The 25,428-nt window shown below is 41.5% G+C and overlaps 1 protein-coding gene across 1 annotated transcript in view; it reads left to right on the forward strand.

The window, feature by feature from the left end:
* The first annotated feature begins 476 nt into the window (after positions 1-476).
* Positions 477-25,428, forward strand: part of sgcd (sarcoglycan, delta (dystrophin-associated glycoprotein)) — a 98,805-nt gene continuing 73,853 nt past the window's right edge. The window contains exons 1-2 of the mRNA XM_038988947.1: positions 477-832; positions 13,907-14,092. Of these exons, the coding sequence (XP_038844875.1) occupies positions 13,907-14,092 (186 nt within the window). The 5' untranslated portion in view covers positions 477-832. The remainder of the gene's footprint in view (positions 833-13,906; positions 14,093-25,428) is intronic.

Here is a 25,428-nt window from a genome sequence, read left to right on the forward strand (position 1 = left end):
CGAAAAGCTGAGGAGTGTTGTCTCTCTTACTGCAGGCCTGTTAGGTATTTCCCTTTATTGAAAAAAAAAAAAATCAACCAAAGCGACTGAAGCTCCGTATCACCAACAACAACAACACCATGCATTCCCTGGTGTCCGTGGGCTGTCTTCACTGACCACTTAAAATGCTGAACGGGCTGTGCCTGTTAAACAATGATTACTATTATTCATCTGCTCTGACCACACTGTGGGTATGGCTGGTAGGAGAAAAAAAGAAAGTGCTGTGTAGGAAAAGCTTTGTGGTTATTTCCTCCCTTGCTGGACAGACTGGCAGGCCACAGCATATTAAGTGGAGGAGGGGAATGTATTTTTTCTATTCTTCCAGTCCCTCTTTCACACACACACATACACACACACACACACACACACACACACCGTCAGAAAGGCTTGTCACAATCCAGGCAGCCTTGCCTCTTTAACTTCCCACATGTGTCTGGGCTTCTAAATCTGTCTGGCGACCATAAGGCTGTAACTCAGCCCTAGCAGCCTTAGCAGAGTGGTGTAGAATCTCCAGTCCCCGCGAGAAGCAGAGCAGAGTGGAGTAGAGTAGCCTCCAACGAGACCTCTTGGATAACGGAGTGTGCGTAGTGTCCAGGAAATACCTCACGACTTGGGCAGGGACATGTTATTGGAAAAGCTGACAAGGGGGCTGCCTGGAGTCTGTCATGCAGCTTTTTAAGAGGAGCTCAATCTCCTTTTATCTGCCTGACACACCCTGATTTAGTGAGAGATCACTGAGAGCCCTGAGTGAGAGACAGAGGGATAGGAGAAGGAGAGCAAGACAGGGGGAGAGGTAAGTTTTTTTCCGCTCAGTTCCTGTCTTTTGTTTTACAGGGACTTTTAAGTTTGCTACTCATAATGTTGAGTGATGGAATGGGGAGTAGGCGTGAAGAAGACTGCTCTTTATTTAGAACACTATTGCCTTATTGTTCGGAAGAAACTAAATTAAGTTTGCCCTTCTCTTTTGAAAAGAGTCATTTTAGTTTGTCTCAGTAACTGTTTGTTTTTGCTTCATGTTTTTCCCAGCACTCACGAAAGTCTATTTTATAACCATTGTTCACGGAGACCTCTGGACTGAGGCAGGGAATGTATGTGTTTCCAGGAGAAGTTACGGAGGCGGAATGCCCAAACTTTTTCAGAAACATTCATCGCAAAAAGATTTTCAAGGGTGTTGCTCTGTAACTCTCTCCTCACAGCCGCTAGCGATCGTACGCTGGGACTGACTGGCCAACTTCACCATATCAGTCCTGTCGGCAACACATTTTGTTTCAATTACTTTGCCCCTATGGGATACATGTTCCTATAAATAAGTAACTTACTGTGGAAAGAGTTCAGGCAGCAGGCTTATGGTTGTGGGGGTCCACTGAGAAGAGTTACATACTTTACTACTTTACTACTGACTGTAGTTTCAGCAGTGTAGGAGGGGGTTGTGGCTACTGGTATGTCTATGTGTGTGGGCAGGGTTCAGGGGGGGATTGGCGGTCTTTGGCAACACTATTCCCAAAATAGTGTTGTGAACAACAAATGCTGTGTGTCCATTGGGGCAGTCCTAAACCCTTATATAGCAACGAGGATCCAAGCAGGTGTTGAGTGTTTATTCGCGTTGTTGATATTTGCTGTGACCACGTGAGTCAAAGGCAGAGGGGCGGGTGTCAGGAGTAGAGGAGGTGTGATATTTAGCTATTTCCTCAGAGGGATAAACACAGCCAGGCAAGCAGTGACCTGAGATGACAGAGATGGGGACAAATGTTGTGTTATTCATTCTGTATAAAGTTACTGAATAAAATCACCCACAGATCTCATGTGTACAGCACTGTATTGCAAGCACAGTATTGCCTTGGTATGCAATATCAGCTGGGCATTGCAAACTCTATTGTGCATTGTACTGTGCATTCCTGTATTTGTAGTGTGCAAACAAGCCAAATAGGTGTCCTTTCCTCTGTATCACATGTGTATGTAAATCCTGTGAGAATCAACAGCTCCTTTCCAGTCTGCCCCAGAGACAGAGCTTGTTGAAGATGTCTGAGTTTTTCTCAGAAGGATCTGTGCCAAGGCTCAGTATGTAGCACAGACACACTTCAAAATGAGAGCTCCTTCTCATCTGTTTAACATTTAGCTAGACTGTGTACTGATGTTTTCTCTGCCCACTGGAAATCAGAGAGAGAGAGAGTAGAGCAAGAGAGGGGGAGTAGAAAGAGACAGAGATAGAGAGAGTGAGGAAGAGAGAGAGGAGAGAGAGGAAAAGTGAAAGAGAGTGAGGGGAAGAGTATAAGAGAGAGGCAGAGATAATGTGTGGATTATACTTTTGAATAGTTGCCACATGATGTCCAGTGCTTCCCAGTCGAGTTTGGCAAGATGCTGCAAAAGTAGTTCCTGTGAAAACTGCTTTCCACATCTCTCTATATTAGTGTTGTTGATATTCTTGATATTCTATTCTTGGGAGACATTTAAAAATGGGCATATTGAGAGTTCTTTTTCTTTTTGTTTAGTTCTGGCAGTTTGATGAGTAACATATATCCTGGCTTGACATTGTGCAAGCAGCTCCTCCATCGGCTGTTTCTTGTCACTCTCCAGATCATTAGGCCTTCATTAGGGTGCACCAACTCACTATAAAATATAATTGGGGAGCAGCAGTCAAATCCAATGGTCCTGAAGAGTCACTCACCCCTCTTGGAATGGGCTCATAAAGTTTTTACAATGAAGGCATTAATTGAGTCATATTGATCATTTCCTTTAATATTTATTCCCTAACTACAACTAGTCACATGATGCCTTTTAAATAGGCGTCATCTCCCTGCACAAGTTATGTTTTGTCTTTTTAAACAATCAATACACAGTTTACCTGACTGCTGTGCTGTTTTTAAAGCAATGGAAAATACTATTGAGTCTCATTCAGATCACTTGAGGTAGAGTGCTGTTCTTTTCTTCATATAACACCAAAGCTTTCAGAGGTGTTTCTCTCTGTAAGTGTATGGATACTAAGTAGAGTTGCATGTGTTGTCTATGGCCCCTCTCAGTCCTTCTCCTTCCTGACAGTTCCTTCCTGAGTACACGGCAAACAGGGTCAACTCTGGTCTCTCTCTCCTTGTTTACTTTAGTCTGCAAAGTCCTGTTATTGAGCAGAATGGTAATGGTATCAATGTATAGAAACTTTCTCCAGTGCGGGAAGGTACTGTGCCTACTAAAGAGCTATAGGTAAAGGATAAGGTAGAGGGAACAATAATATATGCCATTGGGGCGGCAGGTAGCCTAGTGGTTAGAGCGTTGGTCGTGTAACCGAAAGGTTGCAAGATCAAAACCCCGAGCTGACAAGGTAAAAATCTGTCGTTCTGACCCTGAACGAAGCAGTTAACCCACTGTTCCTAGGCTGTCATTGAAAATAAGAATTTGTTCTTAACTGACTTGCCTAGTTAAGTAAAATAAAATAAAAATGCAGACACTTTTATTCAAAGCGACTTACATTCATGCGTGTATACATTTTACGTATGGCTGGCCCCAGAAATCAAATCCACAACCCTGGCGGTGTAAGCGACATCCTCTACCAACTGAGCCATACAGGACAACCATTCTCAAATAAGGGTTTCATGTCCCACAAGACATTTGGCCTGCAATAATATATCGCATTGTGCAATTTTGCGAAGTGTAATAACAGCCTGTTATGTATACAAAGCATGGCCTGAGTGCAGACTGTACCGTAATCTGTATATTCTTTAAATATGACAGCCGACCTGGGTGGAAATGGTTAAGGTAAGGGTTAAAGTTTGGGATAGGGTTTAAACCAAAAATAAAAATAAACACAACTGTCCACAACTGGGATCGAACACGCAACCTTCTGATTCACCATCCCCATCCACAATGCCCTAGCAAAACCCAAGCATACTTGATGGTAATTTTTTATTTTTATTTTATTTCAAATTTATTTAACCAGGTAGGCAAGTTGAGAACACGTTCTCATTTACAATTACCTAGGTATTTGTAGTTGTCCACATTTTCTAAGTCAGAGCCGTCCAGAGTAGTGATGTTGGACAGGCGGGCAGGTGCAGGCAGCGATCGGTTGAAGAGCATGCATTTAGTTTTACTTGTATTTAAGAGCAATTGGAGGCCACGGAAGGATAGTTGTATGGCATTGAAGCTCGCCTGGAGGGTAGTTAACACTGTGTCCAAAGAAGGGCCAGAAGTATACAGAATGGTGTCGTCTGCGTAGAGGTGGATCAGAGACTCACAAGCACCAAGAGCGACATCATTGATGTATACAGAGAAGAGAGTCGGTCCAAGAATTGACCCTGTGGCATCCCCATAGAGACTGCCAGAGGCCCGGACAACAGACCCTCCGATTTGACACACTGAACTCTATCAGAGAAGTAGTTGGTGAACCAGGCGAGGCAATCATTTGAGAAACCAAGGCTGTCGAGTCTGCCGATGAGGATGTGGTGATTGACAGAGTCGAAAGCCTTGGCCAGGTCAATGAATACGGCTGCACAGTATTGTTTCTTATCAATGGCGGTTAAGATATCGTTTAGGACCTTGAGCGTCGATGAGGTGCACCCATGACCAGCTCTGAAACCAGATTGCATAGCGGAGAAGGTATGGTGGGATTCGAAATGGTCGGTAATCTGTTTGTTGACTTGGCTTTCGAAGACCTTAGAAAGGCAGGGTAGGATAGATATAGGTCTGTAGCAGTTTGGGTCAAGAGTGTCCCCCCCTTTGAAGAGGGGGATGACCGCAGCTGCTTTCCAATCTTTGGGAATCTCAGACGACACGAAAGAGAGGTTGAATAGACTAGTAATAGGGGTGGCAAAACATTTCAGCAGATAATTTTAGAAAGAAAGGGTCCAGATTATCTAGCCCAGCTGATTTGTAGGGGTCCAGATTTTGCAGCTCTTTCAGAACATCAGCTGACTGGATTTGGGAGAAGGAGAAATGGGGAAAGTTTGGGCGAGTAGCTGTGAGGGGTGCAGTGCTGTTGACCGGGGTAGGAGTAGCCAGGTGGAAAGCATGGCCAGCCGTAGAAAAATGCTTATTGAAATTCTCAATTATAGTGGATTTGTCGGTGGTGACAGTGTTTCCTATCTTCAGTGCAGTGGGCAGCTGGGAGGAGATGTTCTTATTCTCCATGGACTTTACAGTGTCCCAGAACTTTTTTGAGTTTGTTGCAGGAGGCAAATTTCGGCTTGAAAAAGCTAGCCTTGGCTTTTCTAACTGCCTGTGTATATTGGTTTCTAGCTTCCCTGAAAAGTTGCATATCACAGGGGCTGTTCGATGCTAATGCAGAACGCCATAGGATGTTTTTGTGTTGGTTAAGGGCTGTCAGGTCTGGAGAGAACCAAGGGCTATATCTGTTCCTGGTTCTAAATTTCTTGAATGGGGCATGCTTATTTAAGATGGTGAGGAAGGCATTTAAAAAAATAACCAGGCATCCTCTACTGACGGGATGAGATCAATATCCTTCCAGGATACCCCGGCCAGGTCGATTAGAAAGGCCTGCTCGCTGAAGTGTTTCAGGGAGCGTTTGACAGTGATGAGTGGAGGTCGTTTGACCGCTGACCCATTACGGATGCAGGCAATGAGGCAGTGATCACTGAGATCTTGGTTGAAAACAGCAGAGGTGTATTTAGAGGGCAGGTTGGTTAGGATGATATCTATGAGGGTGCCCGTGTTTACGGCTTTGGGGTGGTACCTGGTAGGTTCATTGATAATTTGTGTGAGATTGAGGGCATCAAGCTTAGATTGTAGGATGGCTGGGGTGTTAACTTCTACTTGGTCACAATCCCGGATCCGGGAGCACCCCCATCAGTAAAAAAGCTGACTAGCATAGCCTAGCATAGCGTCACAAGTAAATACTAGCATCTAAATATCATTAAATCACAAGTCCAAGACACCAGATGAAAGATACACATCTTGTGAATCCAGCCATCATTTCTGATTTTTAAAATGTTTTACAGGGAAGACACAATATGTAAATCTATTAGCTAACCACGATAGCAAAAGACACAACTTTTTTTTCCCACCATTTTTTTCCTGCATAGGTAGCTATCACAATTTCGACCAAATAAAGATATAAATAGTCACTAACCAAGAAACAACTTCATCAGATGACAGTCTGATAACATATTTATTGTATAGCATATGTTTTGTTGGAAAATTTGCATATTTCAGGTATAAATCATAGTTTACCATTGCAGCCACCATCACAACTCTCACCAAAGCAACTATAATAACTACAGAGACCAACGTGAATTACCTAAATACTCATCATAAAACATTTATGAAAAATACACAGCGTACAGCAAATGAAAGACAAAGATCTTGTGAATCCAGCCAATATTTCAGATTTTTAAAGTGTTTTACAGCGAAAACACAATATAGAATTATATTAGCTTACTACAATAGCCAACCACACAACAGCATTAATTCAAGCCAACAATAGCGATAACGAATAAACCAGCAAAAGATATTAATTTTTTCACTAACCTTCTCAAACTTCTTCAGATGACAGTCCTATAACATCATATTACACAATACATATAGAGTTTGTTCGAAAATGTGCATATTTAGCGGCACAAATCGTGGTTATACAATGAGAATAGTAGCCAAGCTGCCAACAATATGTCGGGAGAAATCTTGGGAGAGGCACCTAATCTAATCAGTAACTAATCATAAACTTGACTAAAAAATACAGGTTGGACAGCAAATGAAAGATACATTAGTTCTTAATGCAACCGCTGTGTTAGATTTTTAAAATTAACGTTACTACGACATACAGCGTGCGTTAAAGCGAGACCGCACCGAAATTAATGGCTTAATATGAGTTTTACATTTTTCAACAGAACAACGAATTAACATCATAAATAGTTCTTACTTTTTGATGAGCTCCCATCAGAATCTTGGGCAAGTTGTCCTTTGTCCAAAAGAATCGTTGCTCGGTTGTAGATTGTTGCCTTCAACTTTGGAATTAGCAGTAAACATTAGCCATGTGGCCCAGACGTGCCCAACTCACTAGAACGCAGCACAAATAAATATCCAAAAATCGCAATATACTGATATAAACTGATATAACTCGGTTTAAAATAACAATATTATAATGTCTTTAACACCTATATCGAATAAAATCAGAGCCGGATATATCTAAGGGCTATAACGGGAGCTTTCTAGAACGCCATCCTGAGGTCTGTCTTGCGTCATGGCGAATGAAGGAAAGAGAGGACCCCACGTTCCCAGCCCATTTATATGGCCTCAGATCTGCCTAGCAACTCCATTCCAATTCTCACTATTTGCTGACATCCAGGGGAAGGCGTATGCAGTGCATCTCAACCAATAGAAGACATGCAAATTAATAAACCGACCTTAGAACAGCCTGGCTGATTTCAGATTTCTCACTTGCTGACAGGAAGATTGCTCCAACTCGAGTTCTGTTTTACTCACAGATATAATTCAAACGATTTTAGAAACTAGAGAGTGTTTTCTATCCAATAGTAATAATAATATGCATATTGTACGAGCAAGAATTGAGTACGAGGCAGTTTAATTTGGGAACGAAATTTTTACAAAGTGCAAACAGCACCCCCTATTGAGAAAAGGTTTTAAGCATGTTCCAGTTTAGGTCGCCTAGCAGCACGAGCTCTGAAGATAGATGGGGGGCAATCAGTTCACATATGGTGTCCAGAGCACAGCTGGGGGCAGAGGGTGGTCTATAGCAGGCGGCAACGGTGAGAGACTTGTTTTTAGAGAGGTGGATTTTTAAAAGTAGAAGTTCAAATTGCTTGGGTACAGAACTCTGCAGGCTATCTTTGCAGTAGATTGCAACACCGCCCCCTTTGGCCGTTCTATCTTGTCTGAAAACGTTGTAGTTAGGGATGAAAATGTCCGAATTTTTGGTGGTCTTCCTAAGCCAGGATTCAGACACCCGGCTAAAACATCCGAGTGTGCTAAAACAGTGAATAAAACAAACTTAGGGAGGAGGCTTCTAATGTTAACATGCATGAAACCAAGGCTATTACGGTTACAGAAGTCATCAAAAGAGAGCGCCTGGGGAATAGGAGTGGAGCTAGGCACTGCAGGGCCTGGATTCACCTCTACATCACCAGAGGAACAGAGGAGGAGTAGGATAAGGGTACGGCTAAAAGCTATGAGAATTGGTCGTCTAGAACGTCTAGAACAGAGAGTAAAAGGACGTTTCTGGGGGCGATAAAATAGCTTCAAGGAATAATGTACAGACAAAGGTATGATAGGGTGTGAATACAGTGGAGGTAAACCTAGGTATTGAGTGATGATGAGAGAGATATTGTCTCTAGAAACATAATTGAAACCAGGTGATGTGATCGCATATGTGGGTGTTGGAACTGAAAGGTTGGATAAGGTATAGTGAGCAGGGCTAGAGGTTCTACAGTAATAGAATAAAAAATAAGCCAATAAACACTAACCAGAACAGCAATGGACAAGGCATATTGACATTAAGGAGAGGCATGCTTAGACGAGTGATCATAAGGGTCCTGTGAGTAGAGGTTGGTTGGGGTCCCGGCGATTCAGACAGCTAGCCGGGCTATCGGTAGCAAGCTAGCATAGGATGGAGGTCTGTTTTTAGACACCTTGTGCGTTTCCGTCGGTAGATTAGTGGGGTTCCGTGTGGTCGGGGGATCAATCCAATTGGCAAAATAGATATAGTTATAGTGACCCAAGAAAAATTGTCCGATAGACTTATTCAGATAGCAGCCGATAAGACAGCTAACGATTAGCGGGCCCCAGATGAGCGTTCAGGTAACGTCGCGACGGAGGTGCCAGTTGGATAACTCCCTCGGGCAGATAACGTCGGTAGTCAGTCGTGAAGGCCCGGTGAGGCTCCGCATTGGCAGTAAAACGGGTCCGGATAGGTGGTTGTAGTCCAGGAGTGGCTGAATGGAACTCTTCAGCTGGCTAGCTCCGGAATAATTGATGTTTGCTCTGGGATCGACGTAAGCCAATAGTTACATGGGTAGCAGCTAGCTAGCTGCGAAATCAAGGTGTAAATGTCCAGAGCTTGCGGTTGAAATCCGGGGATATGGAGAAAAATAGGTCCGGTATGTTCTGGTCTGAGTCACGTTTTACAAAAGTGCCGATAGATTATCGAGCTAAAGGAATAGCTGATGACCACAAACCGTGGTTAGCTGAAATACTAACGTTCTGGGTAGCTTCTGGGTAGCTTCAGGTTAGCTTCTGGCTAGCTTCTGGTTAGCTTCTGGCTAGCTTCTATTGTGGATTTTCAGATTTGAGGTAAATAATAATTTTTTTTTGTAATTGGTGAGGCGGGTTGCAGGAAAGCGTTTTGAAGTTGAGTTTTTGGAAAAGAAAATATATAAAAGATATGCGAAGAAAGGTGTAAATATATATATATATATACGGGACACGACAAGACGAGGACAAAAGGACGTCTGACTGCTATGCCATCTTGGAATTTAATAATTGAGTAATAGCGCTCACTGTTGCCCCTAGTGGCCGGTTTTGAAGGCATTTCCAGACATCCTCAGGACATGGATAGATGTCCAATTTCAAATTCAATCTTGAATGACCTGGCTACAGTATACTATAAAATGCTATATTGCACATGATCAAGGGATACTACAGTGTGTGGTGTAGTATTCTCCAGTATACTAAACAGTTCTAAAGTAAGCAATACATTATCAAGGGATACAGTGGGTAGTATAGTATCCTCCAGTATAATACAAAATTGTATAGTAAGTACTACACATAATCAAGAGATACTACAGTGTGGAATATAGTATTCTACAGTGTACTAAGTTTACTACAAAATGCTATACTACAAAATACTATAATATTCTATAGTAAACTGTATTATTTTTTAATGTGGGTTACTTGGGAAATATTTAAAGTTTTTATCAGGGTGCTCCTGAAAAGCATTGGGATTGTGTTTTTTCTAATTCTACTGTAAGCACTATGTAAATGCACACAGGGAAAAGGGAGCAATACTTGGCTCTTTGATTAATATTTTGTGATTTTAGTTGTGAGAGAACTAGTATGCCATCTGGTTAAAGAAAGCTTTCAGCTCCTGGTGTTTCATATTCTCTGGCTCCATGCTAACCATGTAATGTAAGAGATGGGCATGAAACAACAGTGGGTGTCTATAGCTATTTATAGATAGCTGATGGTCATTTTTCTATATTTTTCATAACATTTTCATTTCATGTACTGTTTTTGCATTGTGTGTACTGTGTACAATTTTGATTATAAGCTGAAATGTCTGTATACCGACTCCTGCAACATGTGTGAATGTCACAATATTAATGAGCAACAGACTCATTTCAATACAGCTTTCCACATCATAGCCCTGCTCCAGAGACTCTTCTTGGATGCAATTGTTGTACACTGTTCACACCACAGTCGCTGTGACCTGTTATTAAAAAAACTGCCACAGCGCTTATGACAATCTAAGGATTAAGGTTTTAACCTCTCACAGTATAGAGAGCAAGTGAGAGAAAAGATTCCAGCGCAGAGAAATGCAATTTGCCATCACTGTCTTTTCTCAAGGGAGGGAGGCGATAGGAGGCGAGGGGTGTTGTGCGATTGACTCCCTCTGACCTGTCACCACATTATAGGCTGATCTGTGGGAGGGTTTCTCTGCTCCATCTTTCTCTCTCTGCTCCTTTTCTCTCTCTCTCTCTCTCTCTTTGCCCATGTCTTAATCACAATGGGGCGCTGCTCCTCTCAACCCCTAGCCAATGTAATTCCCCCCAAACATTTTTTTAAGTAGTGTCAATTTAAAGCAGATTGAAATAGTTTGGCTGAGATCTACTCTGCTCTGCTTGTGGTCGCTCAGATATGCAGCGAGACCTACAGTAAATCAAATAATATTATGGCAATTGTAGGGATTTTTAACTTTGGTGACCTAAAAATCAATACATGAAGAGAAGTACATTTGGCCTGTACTGCAACAGTACTGATGTTTCTTCCCAAACTGGTCTCAGAGCATGTTGTATGATTCTGTAAGTAAATCCGAGATGCCCATTTAGTATGATATGTTACGAATTACAATTCGTATTATATGTCACAAATTTGCAAAACATACATTATGTTACAAATTTGCCAAAAGTACAATATGTTACGATTTTGTTAAACATATGATAAGTTACGAATTCTAGTTAGGTGGCTAATGTTAGCTAGCTCGCTAACGTTAGCTAGGCTAGGGGTTAAGGATAGGGTTAAGTTTAGGAGTTAGCTTAAAGGGCTAGGGGAAGGGTTAGCTAAATATGTTAGGTTTATGTGAAGGGTTAGCTAAAAGGGTTAGGGGAAGTGTTAGTTAACATGTTAAGTCAGAGCAAAGTAGCTAAAAAGTAGTAAGTAGTTGAAAAGTTGCTAATTAGCTAAAATGCTAAAGTTGTCCGTGATGAGATTCAGACTTTTAACCTTTGGGTTGCTAGATGTTCGCGTTATTAGGCCCAGCCGCCTGCCCTACCACCCTCCTTTCTTTTTTTGCCTTAAGACATTTGTCTTATCTAACCATACCAAATGTAACATATCATAGATGTCGTACAGAATGATACGAAATTCTCTGAGACCAGGTTGTTCTTCCTTCTTAAATCAAGTTGAACTTGAGTCTTTGAATCCACTGGTATGTCACCCTCTGTTCTTGAACATGAATACATCATTTTTTAGGTTTGATCTTCAGAACGATTAACTTCAGTACATGGGCCCTGAGATCATCAGAACACCATTAGACAATGATGTTCAGAGGTATCTTATCTAATTATGTTGGAGGGCATTCTAAGCCAAAAAAAGCCAGGGAGGGACACACTTACACACCTTGCCAAGTTTCCTTAATCAGGTTTGTAAGCTGTTTGATAAGCAAGGAGTGGCCATTTTGAAAAGCTTGCTCTCCTAATGTATGTGTAAGAGACGAAGAACACAGAGCATGTTGAGCTCTTAAAGTATTCATTGTGCCCTGCAGACAGCAATGGTTAATGATGGGCTTCATTCACGCCTTCAGACCAGCATTAGTTAATTAATTCTGTTGATTGTGTAGCTGGAGCTCAGTTACTTATGACTTATTGAGAGAACACTTTGTTAGATTTGGAGCAGACTCAACACTCAAGTTGTTGACTGTGATTCTATAACCTTAAAAATCGGTATAAATTAGCCATACTTAGCTACTTTATGTAAAGTGGAACAGTGTTTCCGTGGAATAAGACAATAAGGCAAAGGAAAGAATATGGCGAAGATAGATGTTAGAAATGTTGTGAGGTGAAAATGAACATTAGGACTGCTTGTGAATGTTAATTAGTTAAAAGGGGCATATGGCACAATATTTTCTTCCCATAATTGTGCATATACAATACACTCCCCCTTAAATTTGGACAGAATGGAAAACTGGGGAAGAAGTTGACAGATTCTGTTACCCGATCCACATGTTGTTTATAAAACAGCGTAATGGAGAGATGCCCAGTGATTTGGCAAGAGAGAAGAACCAACAACATTCAGCAATGCTTGGATTACCTCTAATCGGAAACAGACTTTGTTTTGTGCCACTGTGCTTTCTTTAGGCTCCTAATAACAGAACAGAGTCCCCCCGTTGGACAGTAGCTAAATAGTCAGAGGAAGCTCTCATAGGGCAGTGCTCTGGTGGGCCTCCAAATGTCCATGTATTTTTCCTGGAGCATCAGTTTTTCCTTCTGTGCACCAGTCCCTTTATGGGTGTAAAATACCATGATTTAAACTGTAAGCTGACTACATTTTTCCAATCATACTGTATGTGGGTGTTCTTCCCCATCTGGAATGTGTGGTGAGAGATGACGCTGTTGACTCTGTGTATGAGTTGACTCTCTCTAACTCAGTGTGTAATACGACATGAGGTTTATGTGGCTGATGTACAGTAAGATGACACTCCAGGGGGTCACACAAAGTTCTGATTTACCGATGGCCTCCAACAGGGTTATGGTTAATACTCCAACAGTGATGTTTTACAGAAATACAGTACTGCTGTGTGTAGATCCTGTCTCTCGCTGTCTGTTTGTTTCTGTACTGTATATTGTGTACACACCACCTGGGGATGCTTACAACTGTATCCACATTCATTTTTGTTATATCACCAGCCCACCTGGTGAGAGTCACTGAAAGGAACCCTCTACCTCCTATTGTAGATTGTGTGTTGCTCTTGTGTAGTGCACTGGGGGTCCCCAGCCCTAGTTCTAGAGATCTACAGTGTCTGCAAGCCTTGGTTCGAGCCAGTACTAACACCCCAGATTCAATTAATCAAGCTCTTAGTCTGTGTATGTACAGTTCTGCTCTAAACTCAAAGTTTATTTTGGAAAATGTAAGATTGATGCCAATCTGGAGATGTGCATTAAGTGATAAACAAAATTTAATCGAATGTAATTGAGTATTTGGTCCTGTTTGAAATGCAACAGTAAAATCAAATGTTTTGCTGACTGGCTTTAGAGTTTTCACAGGGGCTGTCTTGTTTCAGTTAGCGGTGAATGTGTGTGGTTGTCAAATGTGATTGGCTTTGGCGGCGAAGCCAGCCTCTCCTAGCACTGTAGACAATAAATTGTATTTTGTACAGAGTTATAAGGCTATAATTATGGTGCTTGAAGTGAACAATGTCTTCTCCCACTTTACAGGCAGACAATTAGAATCATCATTATTAATGGACACTATCAGCACATCAATGGTGCAGAGAGAGAGTAATGGAGATATAGAAAGCTTATGGGACAATGAGTTAGGAATCAAACTAACTAAACTGTATTTTATTGTGCTCAAACTCAATGGCTGACTATGGCTTCAACAGTAGGGCCAGAATGTACGCTTTTGGGAGTGTGATAGTTTCAGAATACATCTTCTTTACTTTCAGGAAGTCACTTATCCTCTTCTTCTTCTCTTGCAGATGACCCAAGAACAGTGCACTCATAGGAACAATGTCCAGAGCTCAGAGAAACCACATGTGTACAAAGTGGGGATTTATGGCTGGCGGAAACGTTGCCTTTACTTCTTCGTGCTCCTGTTAATGATCCTGATCCTGGTCAACCTTGCTTTAACCATCTGGATACTAAAGGTCATGAACTTCACCATTGTAAGTCCTCCTCCTTACCTGCGTTTTACTTGGGATTTGCTTTTATGACTGTGCTCTAGGGGAATTGATTATTGTATTTGCTTAGAAGTTTGCTGGAATAATAGGGGTTTTCTCCATGGGGGGCTATAATGACAGGCCAGTAATTACAAGCTGTGGCGTTTTAGCCCGCCGCCTTAATTTTCCCTCACAGTGGTCGATCTGCTACGGTGTTAGTCCACGTAGCTAACTCCATGCTATCGGTCTCTTTCCTCCCCTCCTCTCTCCTCCCCCCCTCTCGCCTTCTCTTTCTCCCTTCCTTCCATCCCTGCATGTTGTTAGTTTCTGAGTACCCCACTGTTATTTTCTTCTCTACTTGAGAGAGTTCAGTTGAGGGCATGTTTAGTATTCAAGTGCAACCGCCTCAAGGTGCCCGTCTGGAACCAATGACACTGTCACTTCCTGCACAGTAGAGAGGTGACATCAGCACAGGATAGGGGTGATGTCAGCAAAGGAGAGTGGTGACACCAGGGCCATACACTACATTAGATTACGCATGTGTACCATTCACCTCAATGCCATGTCATACAGTACTTAGCACTAGACTGTAGAGTTTGACATACATTTCCACTGTGTTTCTCTGAATATCTGGAGTGTTAGTCTGGAGCTCGAACCCTTTGAGCCATGTCGTTTGAGGCTGCTTTTTGCTCGATAATCCTCAGCGATGAGTCAGATACTCATATCAAGGCAGTTAACACACTGTTCCTAGGCCATCATTGAAAATAAGAATTTGTTCTTAACTGACTTGCCTAGTTAAATAAAGATAAAATAAAATAAATACAAATACTCAAAGCAATTTGGATGTCTGGTGTGTCCAACTGCATATGTTCTAGACGCTGAGTGGCTATATTAACGGTCCTAACCTTTATCCAAATAGATCCAAGTGGGATGTGATATCATGGTGAAAGTGATCCAGCTAAATGCCTGCATAAAACTTAGATTTTACCATCATCCTTGTAGGGAAGAAACTACAGCCCCTTTAAAAGCTTCAAACATGTAAGATCAAATATCTATCTACATTTTTGCCGAAGCTACATTAGTTCTACAGCCTATGAAACAGTCCACAGTCCACTGTCTCCCGGATAACCCCTAGTAAGATGTTGCTGTCTCATGTTCCTTAGACGGCCTCAAGGACATAGATTGTATGGAGAGTGATTGAGGACAGGCCTGGAGATCCATGGATGCAGAAGAGCAGTAGTCTGCTTGTCAGATTTATGTTGCATTTAATTGCTCCGAAGCCCCACAGTACTGGATGACATGTCAAGGATGGGTTTGGATTAAATATTCAAAGTCTTGAGTTACTGTGAAAATGAATGTGGAGAGGAGGTGGGTGTTGAAGGGACACACACACACAGACATGGGAGAATGGTCACACACTCACATACACAGGCCTGCAGGGCAGATTCACAATTAACTCTTGGGGAGGAAACAATAAGTGTCAGTTGAGAGACTGGAACTGGTTGTGTTTAAATGACAGAGTTGGTGAGGTCGCTGCTCCCCTTCAGGCTGTCTTTTTACGAGTGTTTAGAAATTGCAATTCTGTGTCTTATAAGGACAGCAAAGGAAGTAGCTAGCTGGAGTCAGAGTCCAGTGACAGAGCAGGCTTGATACCAGACCAAACAGATTCAAACATTAGGCCATGTCTCCTCAGACTCCCACTCTACCTCTGAGACCTAGTGCTTGTCTGCCAGCATTTAGAACTCCTCGTTGTGTTAAATGGGGATGTTCTAATGCAAGTGAAACTGTGGTCTAGACTAAGATAGATTAAGGTGTACTGTGCACTCCTTGCCAATGCAGCACAGAATGACAAAGTTAATGGGGAAACAGAGACAGATCTATTGGCAGTAGTCCTATCTGGGTTGCCCCGGTTAAATTCATCACATTGTACTGTTCTGGAGTGGACTCATAAGGCAAACTCCGCTAACATCATGTGTCAGCAGTAATGGTAATTAGCAACACTATCCTTATTCCGGGTCTACCTGTAAAACTCACTGTCATACTGTTAAACCTTTCTCATTAAGAGCAGGAAGAGAGATAAGTGGGGCATACCGATTCAGACTGGTCTCCCGGGTGGCGCAGTGGTCTAGGGCACTGCATCGCAGTGCTAGCTGCGCCACCAGAGTCTCTGGGTTCGCGCCCAGGCTGGGCTGGGTTCGCGCCCAGGCTCTGTCGCAGCCGGCCGCAACCGGGAGGTCCGTGGGGCGACGCACAATTGGCATAGCGTCGTCCGGGTTAGGGAGGGTTTGGCCGGTAGGGATATCCTTGTCTCAGTATGTAAAAATGTAATGAAATGTAAAAAAAAATAAATAAATAAAAAAAAAAATGTAATAAAAATGTATGCACTCTACTGTAAGTCGCTCTGGATAAGAGCGTCTGCTAAATGACTAAAATGTAAATGTAAAAAATGTGTGCCCGGAGTCTAACCTTAAAGCATTGGTGCATGTCAGAGACAGACGAGCCACGCATGGTTACAGGAACCTTGTCTTCTCACCAACCACCTCTACTTGCTGCTGCTGCATTTTTTAACTGTGGGCAGAAAGGTTACCCAGCATTTTGACCTGAGAGTCAGAGGTAGTCGTCCTATTCAAACACAAGCCTGGCTGCTCTGGGCTCCATGCCAGGCCACCCTGCTCTGCTTGCCCTGACTGGGAGAGTCTGCTCTCTAATAGGGTGGATAGGGGCCTCCCTGGAGCAGCTGCTCCAACCCCACCTCCCAGCCATAACCCTCTTTCTGGGGAGTGGATCACCACTCTGGGGACACTAATCTAGGGCCCATGCAGGATGGAGCAGCAACAGCCCCGGTTAACGCTCCACAGGGCCAAGAGACAAGCCTTTCTTGTCTGGCCAGATACATGCTGTATCATTCTCATCCCCAGTCCATTTAGCCATTCCCATGTTTTTGTGCCACCACCTCAACACCCGTTTGATTAGCACAGCACTCTCTGATGAAGGATAGAGGACATGGACAGAAAGCCTGGCACATTCACGATTCACCAGTATCACCATTGACCTGAGAGTCAGAGGTAGTTCTCATTGTTCAGAAGTGAACTTTTCCTTTAATCCCCAGTACTTGACACCAGCCATTACCGAGTCATCGCCCATCATTGTGTTTTCATTGGTGCTGCTGGTGCTCTCAGGCCTGGACTGAGCTAAGCGGGTCTGTCATATAAAGGGGCTGTGGAGCTTGTTTTTCTGTTTGTTTATGGCAGGTGGTGACGGGCCACGGAGGCAGTGCTAGATTTCTGCCAGACTGAAATGTTTAAAATTTTCTATTAACCTCCGAGAGAGGCTGTTTAATATGTCAGTGTGGCAAATTAGTTTTTTATCCCTCGTCTCGGTCCACTCTCCACAGTCGTTCTCTCTGCTCTGTACTATCTCTATCTATCTCACATTCTCTCTGATACATTTTCTCTCATCATGGTACAGCACTGCAGTTTGTCTCTAAGCAGCAAGTCAGAATTATATAACTCATCTTGTGTTGCTTTCACTGGCATCAGCAGAAATGTCTATGCATTACAATGTATAGTTTTGTTTGTAATATATGTGACTCACCACCTGGATTCAGTCTTACGTAGCAAATTTAGAATTTCAGTTTTTTTACATTGGATAAAAGTAGAGACTCGGAGCTACAAAATTATATATCAACACAACATTCTTGAGGAACAATGGGAAATTAATTCTACTTAGAAAGTTGATACACTTGTAAACTCACTTTTTAGAAAAGGGCCTTTGAATGTTTTGGTACCTATTAGAGCTCTCCTTTGTCTACACCCATTCATCATTGTTCACACCCTCATAAGCCAGCCCCACCCATCTCTATAAGGATTCACATGAGGTCATGTGCTAAAGACTAAAAGTGGTAGTAGCCTACAATGGGGAAAAAATCCAGGTAAACAGAAAATGTCCAGATAAAAATATTTTATAAATATAAGATGACGCTTACCCAGATACACTTGTCTAAATTGATGTGAAAGAAATGCTATAACCCCCAGCCACATCCACTGGTGGAAAAAGTACTACATTGTCATACTTGAGTAAAAGTATAAATAATTTCAAATTCCATATTAAACCAGATGGCATTATTGTATTTCAAAAAATTGAATAATTAACAAATAGCCAGGGGCACCTTACACCTTAGCCAAATACATTTAAACTCAGTTCTTCACAATTCCTGACATTTAATCCTAGTAAAAATTCCCTGTCTTAGGTCAGTTAGGATCACCACTTTATTTTAAGAATGTGAAATGTCCGAATAATAGCAGAGAGAATGATTTATTTCAGAATGTATTTATTTCATTACATTCCCAGTGGGTCAGAAGTTTACATACACTCAATTAATATTTGGTAGCATTGACTTTCAATTGTTTAACTTGGGTCAAACGTTTCGGGTAGCCTTCGACTTGCTTCCCACAATAAGTTGGGTGAATTTTGGCCCATTCCTCCTGACAGAGCTGATGTAACTGAGTCAGGTTTGTAGGCCTCATTGCTTGCACACGCTTTTCCAGTTCTGCCCACAAATGTTCTATAGGATTGAGGTCAGGGCTTTGTGATGGCCACTCCAATACCTTGACTTCATTGTCCTTAAGCCATTTTGCCAGAACTTTGGAAGTATGCTTGGGGTCATTGTCCATTTGTAAGACCCATTTGCAACCAAGCTTTAACTTCCTGACTGATGTCTGGAGATGTTGCTTCAATATATATCCACATCATTTTTCTTCTTCAAGATGCCATCTATTCTGTGAAGTGCACCAGTCCCTCCTGCAGAAAAGCACCCCCACAACATGATGCTGCCACCCCGTGCTTCACGGTTAGGATGGTGTTCTTCGGCTTGCAAGCATCCCCCTTTTTCCTCGAAACATAACGATGGTCATTATGGCCAAACAGTTCTATTTTTGTTTTATCAGACCAGAGGACATTTCTCCAAAAAGTACAATCTTTGTCCCCATGTGCAGTTGCAAACCATAGTCTGGCTTTTTTATGGTGGTTTTGGAGCAGTGGCTTCTTCCTTGCTGAGCGGCCTTTCAGGTTATGTCGATATAGGACTCGTTTTACTGTGGATATAGATACTTTTGTACCCATTTCCTCCAGCATCTTCACAAGGTCCTTTGCTGTTGTTCTGGGATTGATTTGCACTTTTCGCACCAAACTACGTTCATCTCTAGGAGACAGAACGCATCTCCTGAGCGGTATGATGGCCCCGTGGTCTCATGGTGTTTATACTTGCATACTATTGTTTGTACAGATGAACGTGGTGCCTTCAGGCATTTGGAAATTGCTCCCAATGTTGAACCAGACTTGTGGAGGTCTACAAAAAATGTTCTGAGGTCTTGGCTGATTTCTTTTGATTTTCCCATGATGTCAAGCAAAGAGGCACTGAGTTTGAAGGTAGGCCTTGAAATACATCCACAGGTACACCTCCAATTGACTCAAATTATGTCAATTGGCCTATCAGAAGCTTCTAAAGCCATGACATCATTTTCTGGAATTTTCCAAGCTGTTTGAAGGGACAGTCAATTTAGTGTATGTAAACTTCTGACCCACTGGAATTGTGATACAGTGAAAGTGAAATAATCTGTCTGTAAACAATTGTTGGAAAAATGACTTGTGTCATGCAAAGTAGATGTCCTATCTGACTTGCCAGAACTATAGTTTGTTAACAAGAAATGTGTTTAGTGGTTGAAAAACGAGTTCTAATGACTCCAACCTAAGTGTATGTAAACTTCTGACTTCAACTGTAGGTATCAAAAGTAAACCATTTCAACGTCCTTATATTAAGCAAACAAGACGGCACACTTGTATTATCTTTTATTGATGGATAGCCAGGGGCACACCAACACAGACATAATTTTCAAACAAAGCATTTGTGTAACCTTTACTTAATACCCATCCCGGATCCGGGATCCTCCTCATCAAAAAAGCTGACTAGCATAGCCTAGCCTAACGGGACAGGGATATCATATAATATAATGTTCATGAAATCACAAGTCCAATACAGCAAATGAAAGATAAACATCTTGTGAATCCAGCCATCATTTCCGATTTTTAAAATGTTTTACAGCGAAAACACAATATGTATTTCTATTAGCTAACCACAATAGCCAAAGACTCAACTGCATATTTTCACCATGTTTCTACCGCATAGGTAGCTATCACAAAACCGACCAAATAGAGATATAATTAGTTACTAACCAAGAAACAACTTCATCAGATGACAGTCTTATAACATGTTATACAATAAATTTATGTTTTGTTCGAAAATGTGCATATTTGAGGTATAAATCATAGTTTTACATTGCAGCTACCATCAAAAATATCACCAAAGCAGCCAGAATAATTACAGAGAGCAACGTGAAATACCTAAATACTCTTTACTCTTTACCTAACTTTACCATAACAAACAGCTTGCGTTATTGCGAGACAGCGCCCGCCAAAACGGCGGAGAATAGAAATAAAATTTCCCCCAGAAATACGAAATAACATCATAAATTGTTCTTACTTTTGCTGAGCTTCCATCAGAATCTTGTACAAGGAGTCCTTGGTCCAGAATAAATCGTTGTTTGGTTTTAGAATGTCCTTTTCTCCTGTCAAATTCGCGCCACAATGCTAGCCAATGTTGATGACGTTCCCAGTTTCTCTCGACGCAAAGAACGGAAAACTCCAAAAGTCCCAATAAACGTTGAATAATCTGATAAAACTCGGTTGAAAAAATATACTTTACGATGTTATTATCACATGTATAAAATAAAATCAGAGCCGGAGATATTAGCCGTGTATACCGAACGCTTATCAGAAGACAATATGGAGGTGCTTCGCGCGCCTAGGTAGAGAAAGGAAATTCCTGACCTGCCACTCCAAAAGCTCTTGTTCTACCTCAGATGAAGCTAGACACCCCATTCCACCTTCCACTGCCTGTTGACATCTAGTGGAAGGCGTATGAAGTGCATGCATATCGATAAATATAAGCCAGTTGAATAGGCAGGCCCTGGAACAGAGCCTCGTTTTCAGATTTTTCACTTCCTGTATGGAAGTTTGCTGCAAAATGAGTTCTGTTTTACTCACAGATATAATTCAAACAGTTTTAGAAACTTGAGAGTGTTTTCTATCCAATAATAATAATAATATGCATATTGTATGATCTAGAATAGAGTACGAGGCAGTTTAATTTGGGCACGATTTTTTCCAAAGTGAAAATAGCGCCCCCCTATTGACAAGAAGTTTTAAGTGAGTCTGCCAGATCAGAGGCAGTATGGATGACCATGGATGTTCTCTTGATAAGTGTTTGAATTGGACAATTTTCCTGTCAAAATGTAACAAGTACTTTTGTTGTCAAGGAAAATGTATGGAGTAAAAAGTATATTATTTTCTTTACGAAAATGTAGTGAAGTGAAAGTTCACAAAAATATAAATAGTAATGTACAGATACCACAAAAAACAACTTAAGTAAAAATACTTTAAGGTACTTCTTAAGTACTTTACACCACTGCCCAAATGCCTTCACACCAGTACATTAGCATACTTTAAATACTGCTACACATGCACTTATCACATAGTATTCCATACATAAGTTAAGGCCATGCAACCTGAGTTGAAACCTGAGTGAGATGCACATGTACAGTACATAAACAGATGCATGCGCTATATATTTAAGTGGTGGAGACTTGATAGTCACATGCTATTGTTGTGGTATGTCACAAAATCATGTTACGACCAAACATATCAATATTCTGCTAAGTTGCTAAGTGGATGGTCTCTACAGAAGGTGTAAACGGTACAGCCAAATGGTTACTTGCATAGTAGCAATATCAGAAATAGATAGTGTCAATATAAATAAAATATACAGGATGTACAAGAACAATAACGATAGTGATAGACGAGGTAGTTATATGCATACAATCAGGGGTGTAGTGTCTGAGCAGCAGGATTAAAAAATAGCAGCAACGTATGGCGTGCGTGTTAGGAGAGAGTCATGTGAATAGAGGCACTGCAGATAGTGCTGATGACTGGTCCGTCCAAACCACACATGAACAAGTGAATCTATATTCGGAGAGTCTGTTTCTGTCCTGCCCTTGACTTTGGTGCAGGGCACGTGATGTCCATAGCCTCTTCATCGCAAAACTCCCTGATCTTGTCAAAAAGATAGTTTGTCTAGCTGTGTCCAGTCCAGGTTGTGCTTTTACAGGCAGACAATCTATGGAGGAAGGATGTCAGCGTTGCATAGCAGCTGAAACCTGGACCCGACAGTCCGAACGCTCCTTGGCGACAACACCAGGCTCCGGAGCATTGAAACTGTAAAACAGAGAATAACAAAAAAATCGGAAGACATTACAACCCTGCACAACATCAATTCACCTCCCAAGTTTAGATAAGAATAACCTCATAAAAATAAAATTATTTTTTACCTGAAGTGCTGGTACTGCATGATCTGTGGCAGTGGCCTGAAGTACGGAGTCAGGTGTTGTTGCCAGCCATAGCTTTCCACCAGCACCACATCATCCTCCAGTCCAACCAGCTGTGGGATGTTAACCCCTGTACTTCACAACACCAGCAATCTCAGACAAAGTGTTCACTCTGGTCTTTCTGAAGCGCTGCTTGATGAGGCCAAAGCACAAGTCAGGGGCAAACTTGGTGTGGCCTGTGATCAGGAAGTGAAGGTCCAGATTGTGGTGGAGCTTGTGCATGATCCACCAGGCACAATACCAGAGCACAAACTTGTTCTTGTTTTGGCCACTGCAGTTATCACAATTCAGGTCCACACGAGTTTTCCCAACTCCGTATTTAAAAAAAAAAAATTGTCACCTTTATTTAACCAGGTAGGCTAGTTGAGAACAAGTTCTCATTTGCAACTGCGACCTGGCCAAGATAAAGCATAGCAGTGTGAACAGACAACAACACAGAGTTACACATGGAGTAAACAATAAACAAGTCAATAACATAGTAGAGGAAAAAAAGAAAAAAAAAGAGAATCTATATACAATGTGTGCAAAAGGCATGAGGAGGTAGGCAATAAATAGGCCATAGGAGCGAATAATTACAATTTAGCAGATTAACACTGGGGTGATAAATCATCAGATGATCATGTGCAAATAGAGATACTGGTGTGCAAAAGAGCAGAAAAGTAAATAAATGAAAACAGTATGGGGATGAGGTAGGTAAATTGGGTGGGCTATATACCGATGGACTATGTACAGCTGCAGCGATCGGTTAGCTGCTCAGATAGCAGATGTTTAAAGTTGTTGAGGGAGATAAAAGTCTTTGGTGAAGAAATGGTGCATATAGATAATGACTGTGCTGCTGCCATTGCTTGCTTGGGCCAGCTCTCTTGTTGATGACTGTATGACTGGTGGATTAGAGTCAGGCGTGTTCTACTGATTAATGCTGAAAGACAAATTCCAGATACAAGTATTTTAGCATTATTATACAATAGATGCAAAATGGCATTCAAGCAATACAAACCGATTGTCATAGTTAGCTAAAGTTAACCAATATGTTCAATGTTAGCTAGCTAACACAAGGCTATAACTAGCAATGCGAAATGGCATTCTGAGAAAACATCATTAACATTACACACACTTCATACACATAAGTTAATGTTAGCTAACAAGCCAGCCACCTAACCTCAGCTAGCCAAAAGCAAGCTTTAACTTGGGATCTTTTGTTTAGACATGTCTCGTTAACGTTAGCTAGATAGATAAAAAATGAACTATAATCCCAATCCATAGAATAACGTTACTAGCAATACAAACCCATTGTCATAACAAGCTAAAGTTAACCAAATAGCGTTAGCCTCATTGTTAGTTAGCAGCCATCGAACTCCAACTGGCTGGCTAACAGCAAGCTTTAGCTTGCAATGAAATCAACTTTCGGACAAAATTAGAAACGTATAATATCTGAATCTGTAGCTAGATTCTTACCTGTATGGATGAAAGTTTCATGGCAGACTGCAACCCCTTTTATAAGACATCCTGTGTGGTATCCGTTTAGTTTGCACAGCTTGTTTGGCCCGTTGTGTTCCACTGATTTCAAAATGTGTTATGAAATGAGAGAGTCAGCATTGCATGGCACGATCTTTGTCTAGAAAGTAGTCCAGAAAGTAGTCCATCACAACTTTTTCCCACTGACCTTTGTCGATAGCGCCCGATAAATTCAGGGCAGCAACATACTGTATTTGCAGTTCTCTATGGCTAACCTAATATCTTTCAAAAAAAAATGCTGTAGAAATTATTTACGCATTACGAGCAGCTCATTTTATAGACACAAGATGCAACACCGACCAATCCAAACTCATCTCTCGGCATGTCCAGCCCACTTATCTCAGCCAATCATGGCTAGCGGGAAGGTTGCTAGCTTTTTCTGTGGCTAAACCAGCTATGCTCGTAATTTAACAATTTTATTCGTACAGTATTTACAGATTTGATATTAAGGCACATGAAAGTTCACATGTTCGAGAAAATCAGTTCAAAAGGCTCTCCTGTGAAGTTGTGACTTGCGACATATGCCTAGTGTCACGATCGTCATAACTGGACCAAAGCGCAGCGTGATCTGGATTCCACATATTTTATTACTAGTGAAACTCAAAGCAAAACAATAAACGAACAAACGAAACGTGAAGAAAATGCAGTGCTCACAGGCACTACACAAAAACAAGATCCCACAAAGCACAAAGGGGAAATGGCTGCCTAAATATGATCCCCAATCAGAGACAACGATAAACAGCTGCCTCTGATTGGGAACCATACCAGGCCAACATAGACATATAATTACCTAGATGACCCACCCTAGTCACACCCCGACCTAACCAACATAGAGAATAAAAAGTTCTCTATATGGTCAGGGCGTGACACCTAGTTTCTTGAATCGGAACACATATCTGTAATTACATATACAACAAGCTGGAAGGCCACGTCTGTCATCATGTTGGTTTACCTGACAAATACACAGACATATGATTATTTGGTACTCTGGTCCTCATAATCAAAATCAACTACAGCATGACAGACCTGGCAACATTTGTTTCCACAATAAGATCTTAGGTTCTACACATAGGTGGTTCATGAGACCTAGGAAATGAATTGTTGAATAAATGCAACCCATTCATCCATTCAACAAATTTTTCTGCTAAATAATTTCTGTCAATTATTTTTCTTCAATATTTGAGGTTCATCAGCCACCACGGTAAATTGAACAAACAATATTGTTTTGTCTCTTAATTTTGTTTATTTGTACACATAATAAATTATTTTACATTTTCATAAAGAAATTCCTCATGTGACTTTACTGTCTGAATGTTGCAATCACAATGT

This window comes from Salvelinus namaycush, chromosome 3, assembly GCF_016432855.1.
Source record: "Salvelinus namaycush isolate Seneca chromosome 3, SaNama_1.0, whole genome shotgun sequence".
In the NCBI taxonomy this organism is placed as follows: Eukaryota; Metazoa; Chordata; class Actinopteri; order Salmoniformes; family Salmonidae; genus Salvelinus; species Salvelinus namaycush.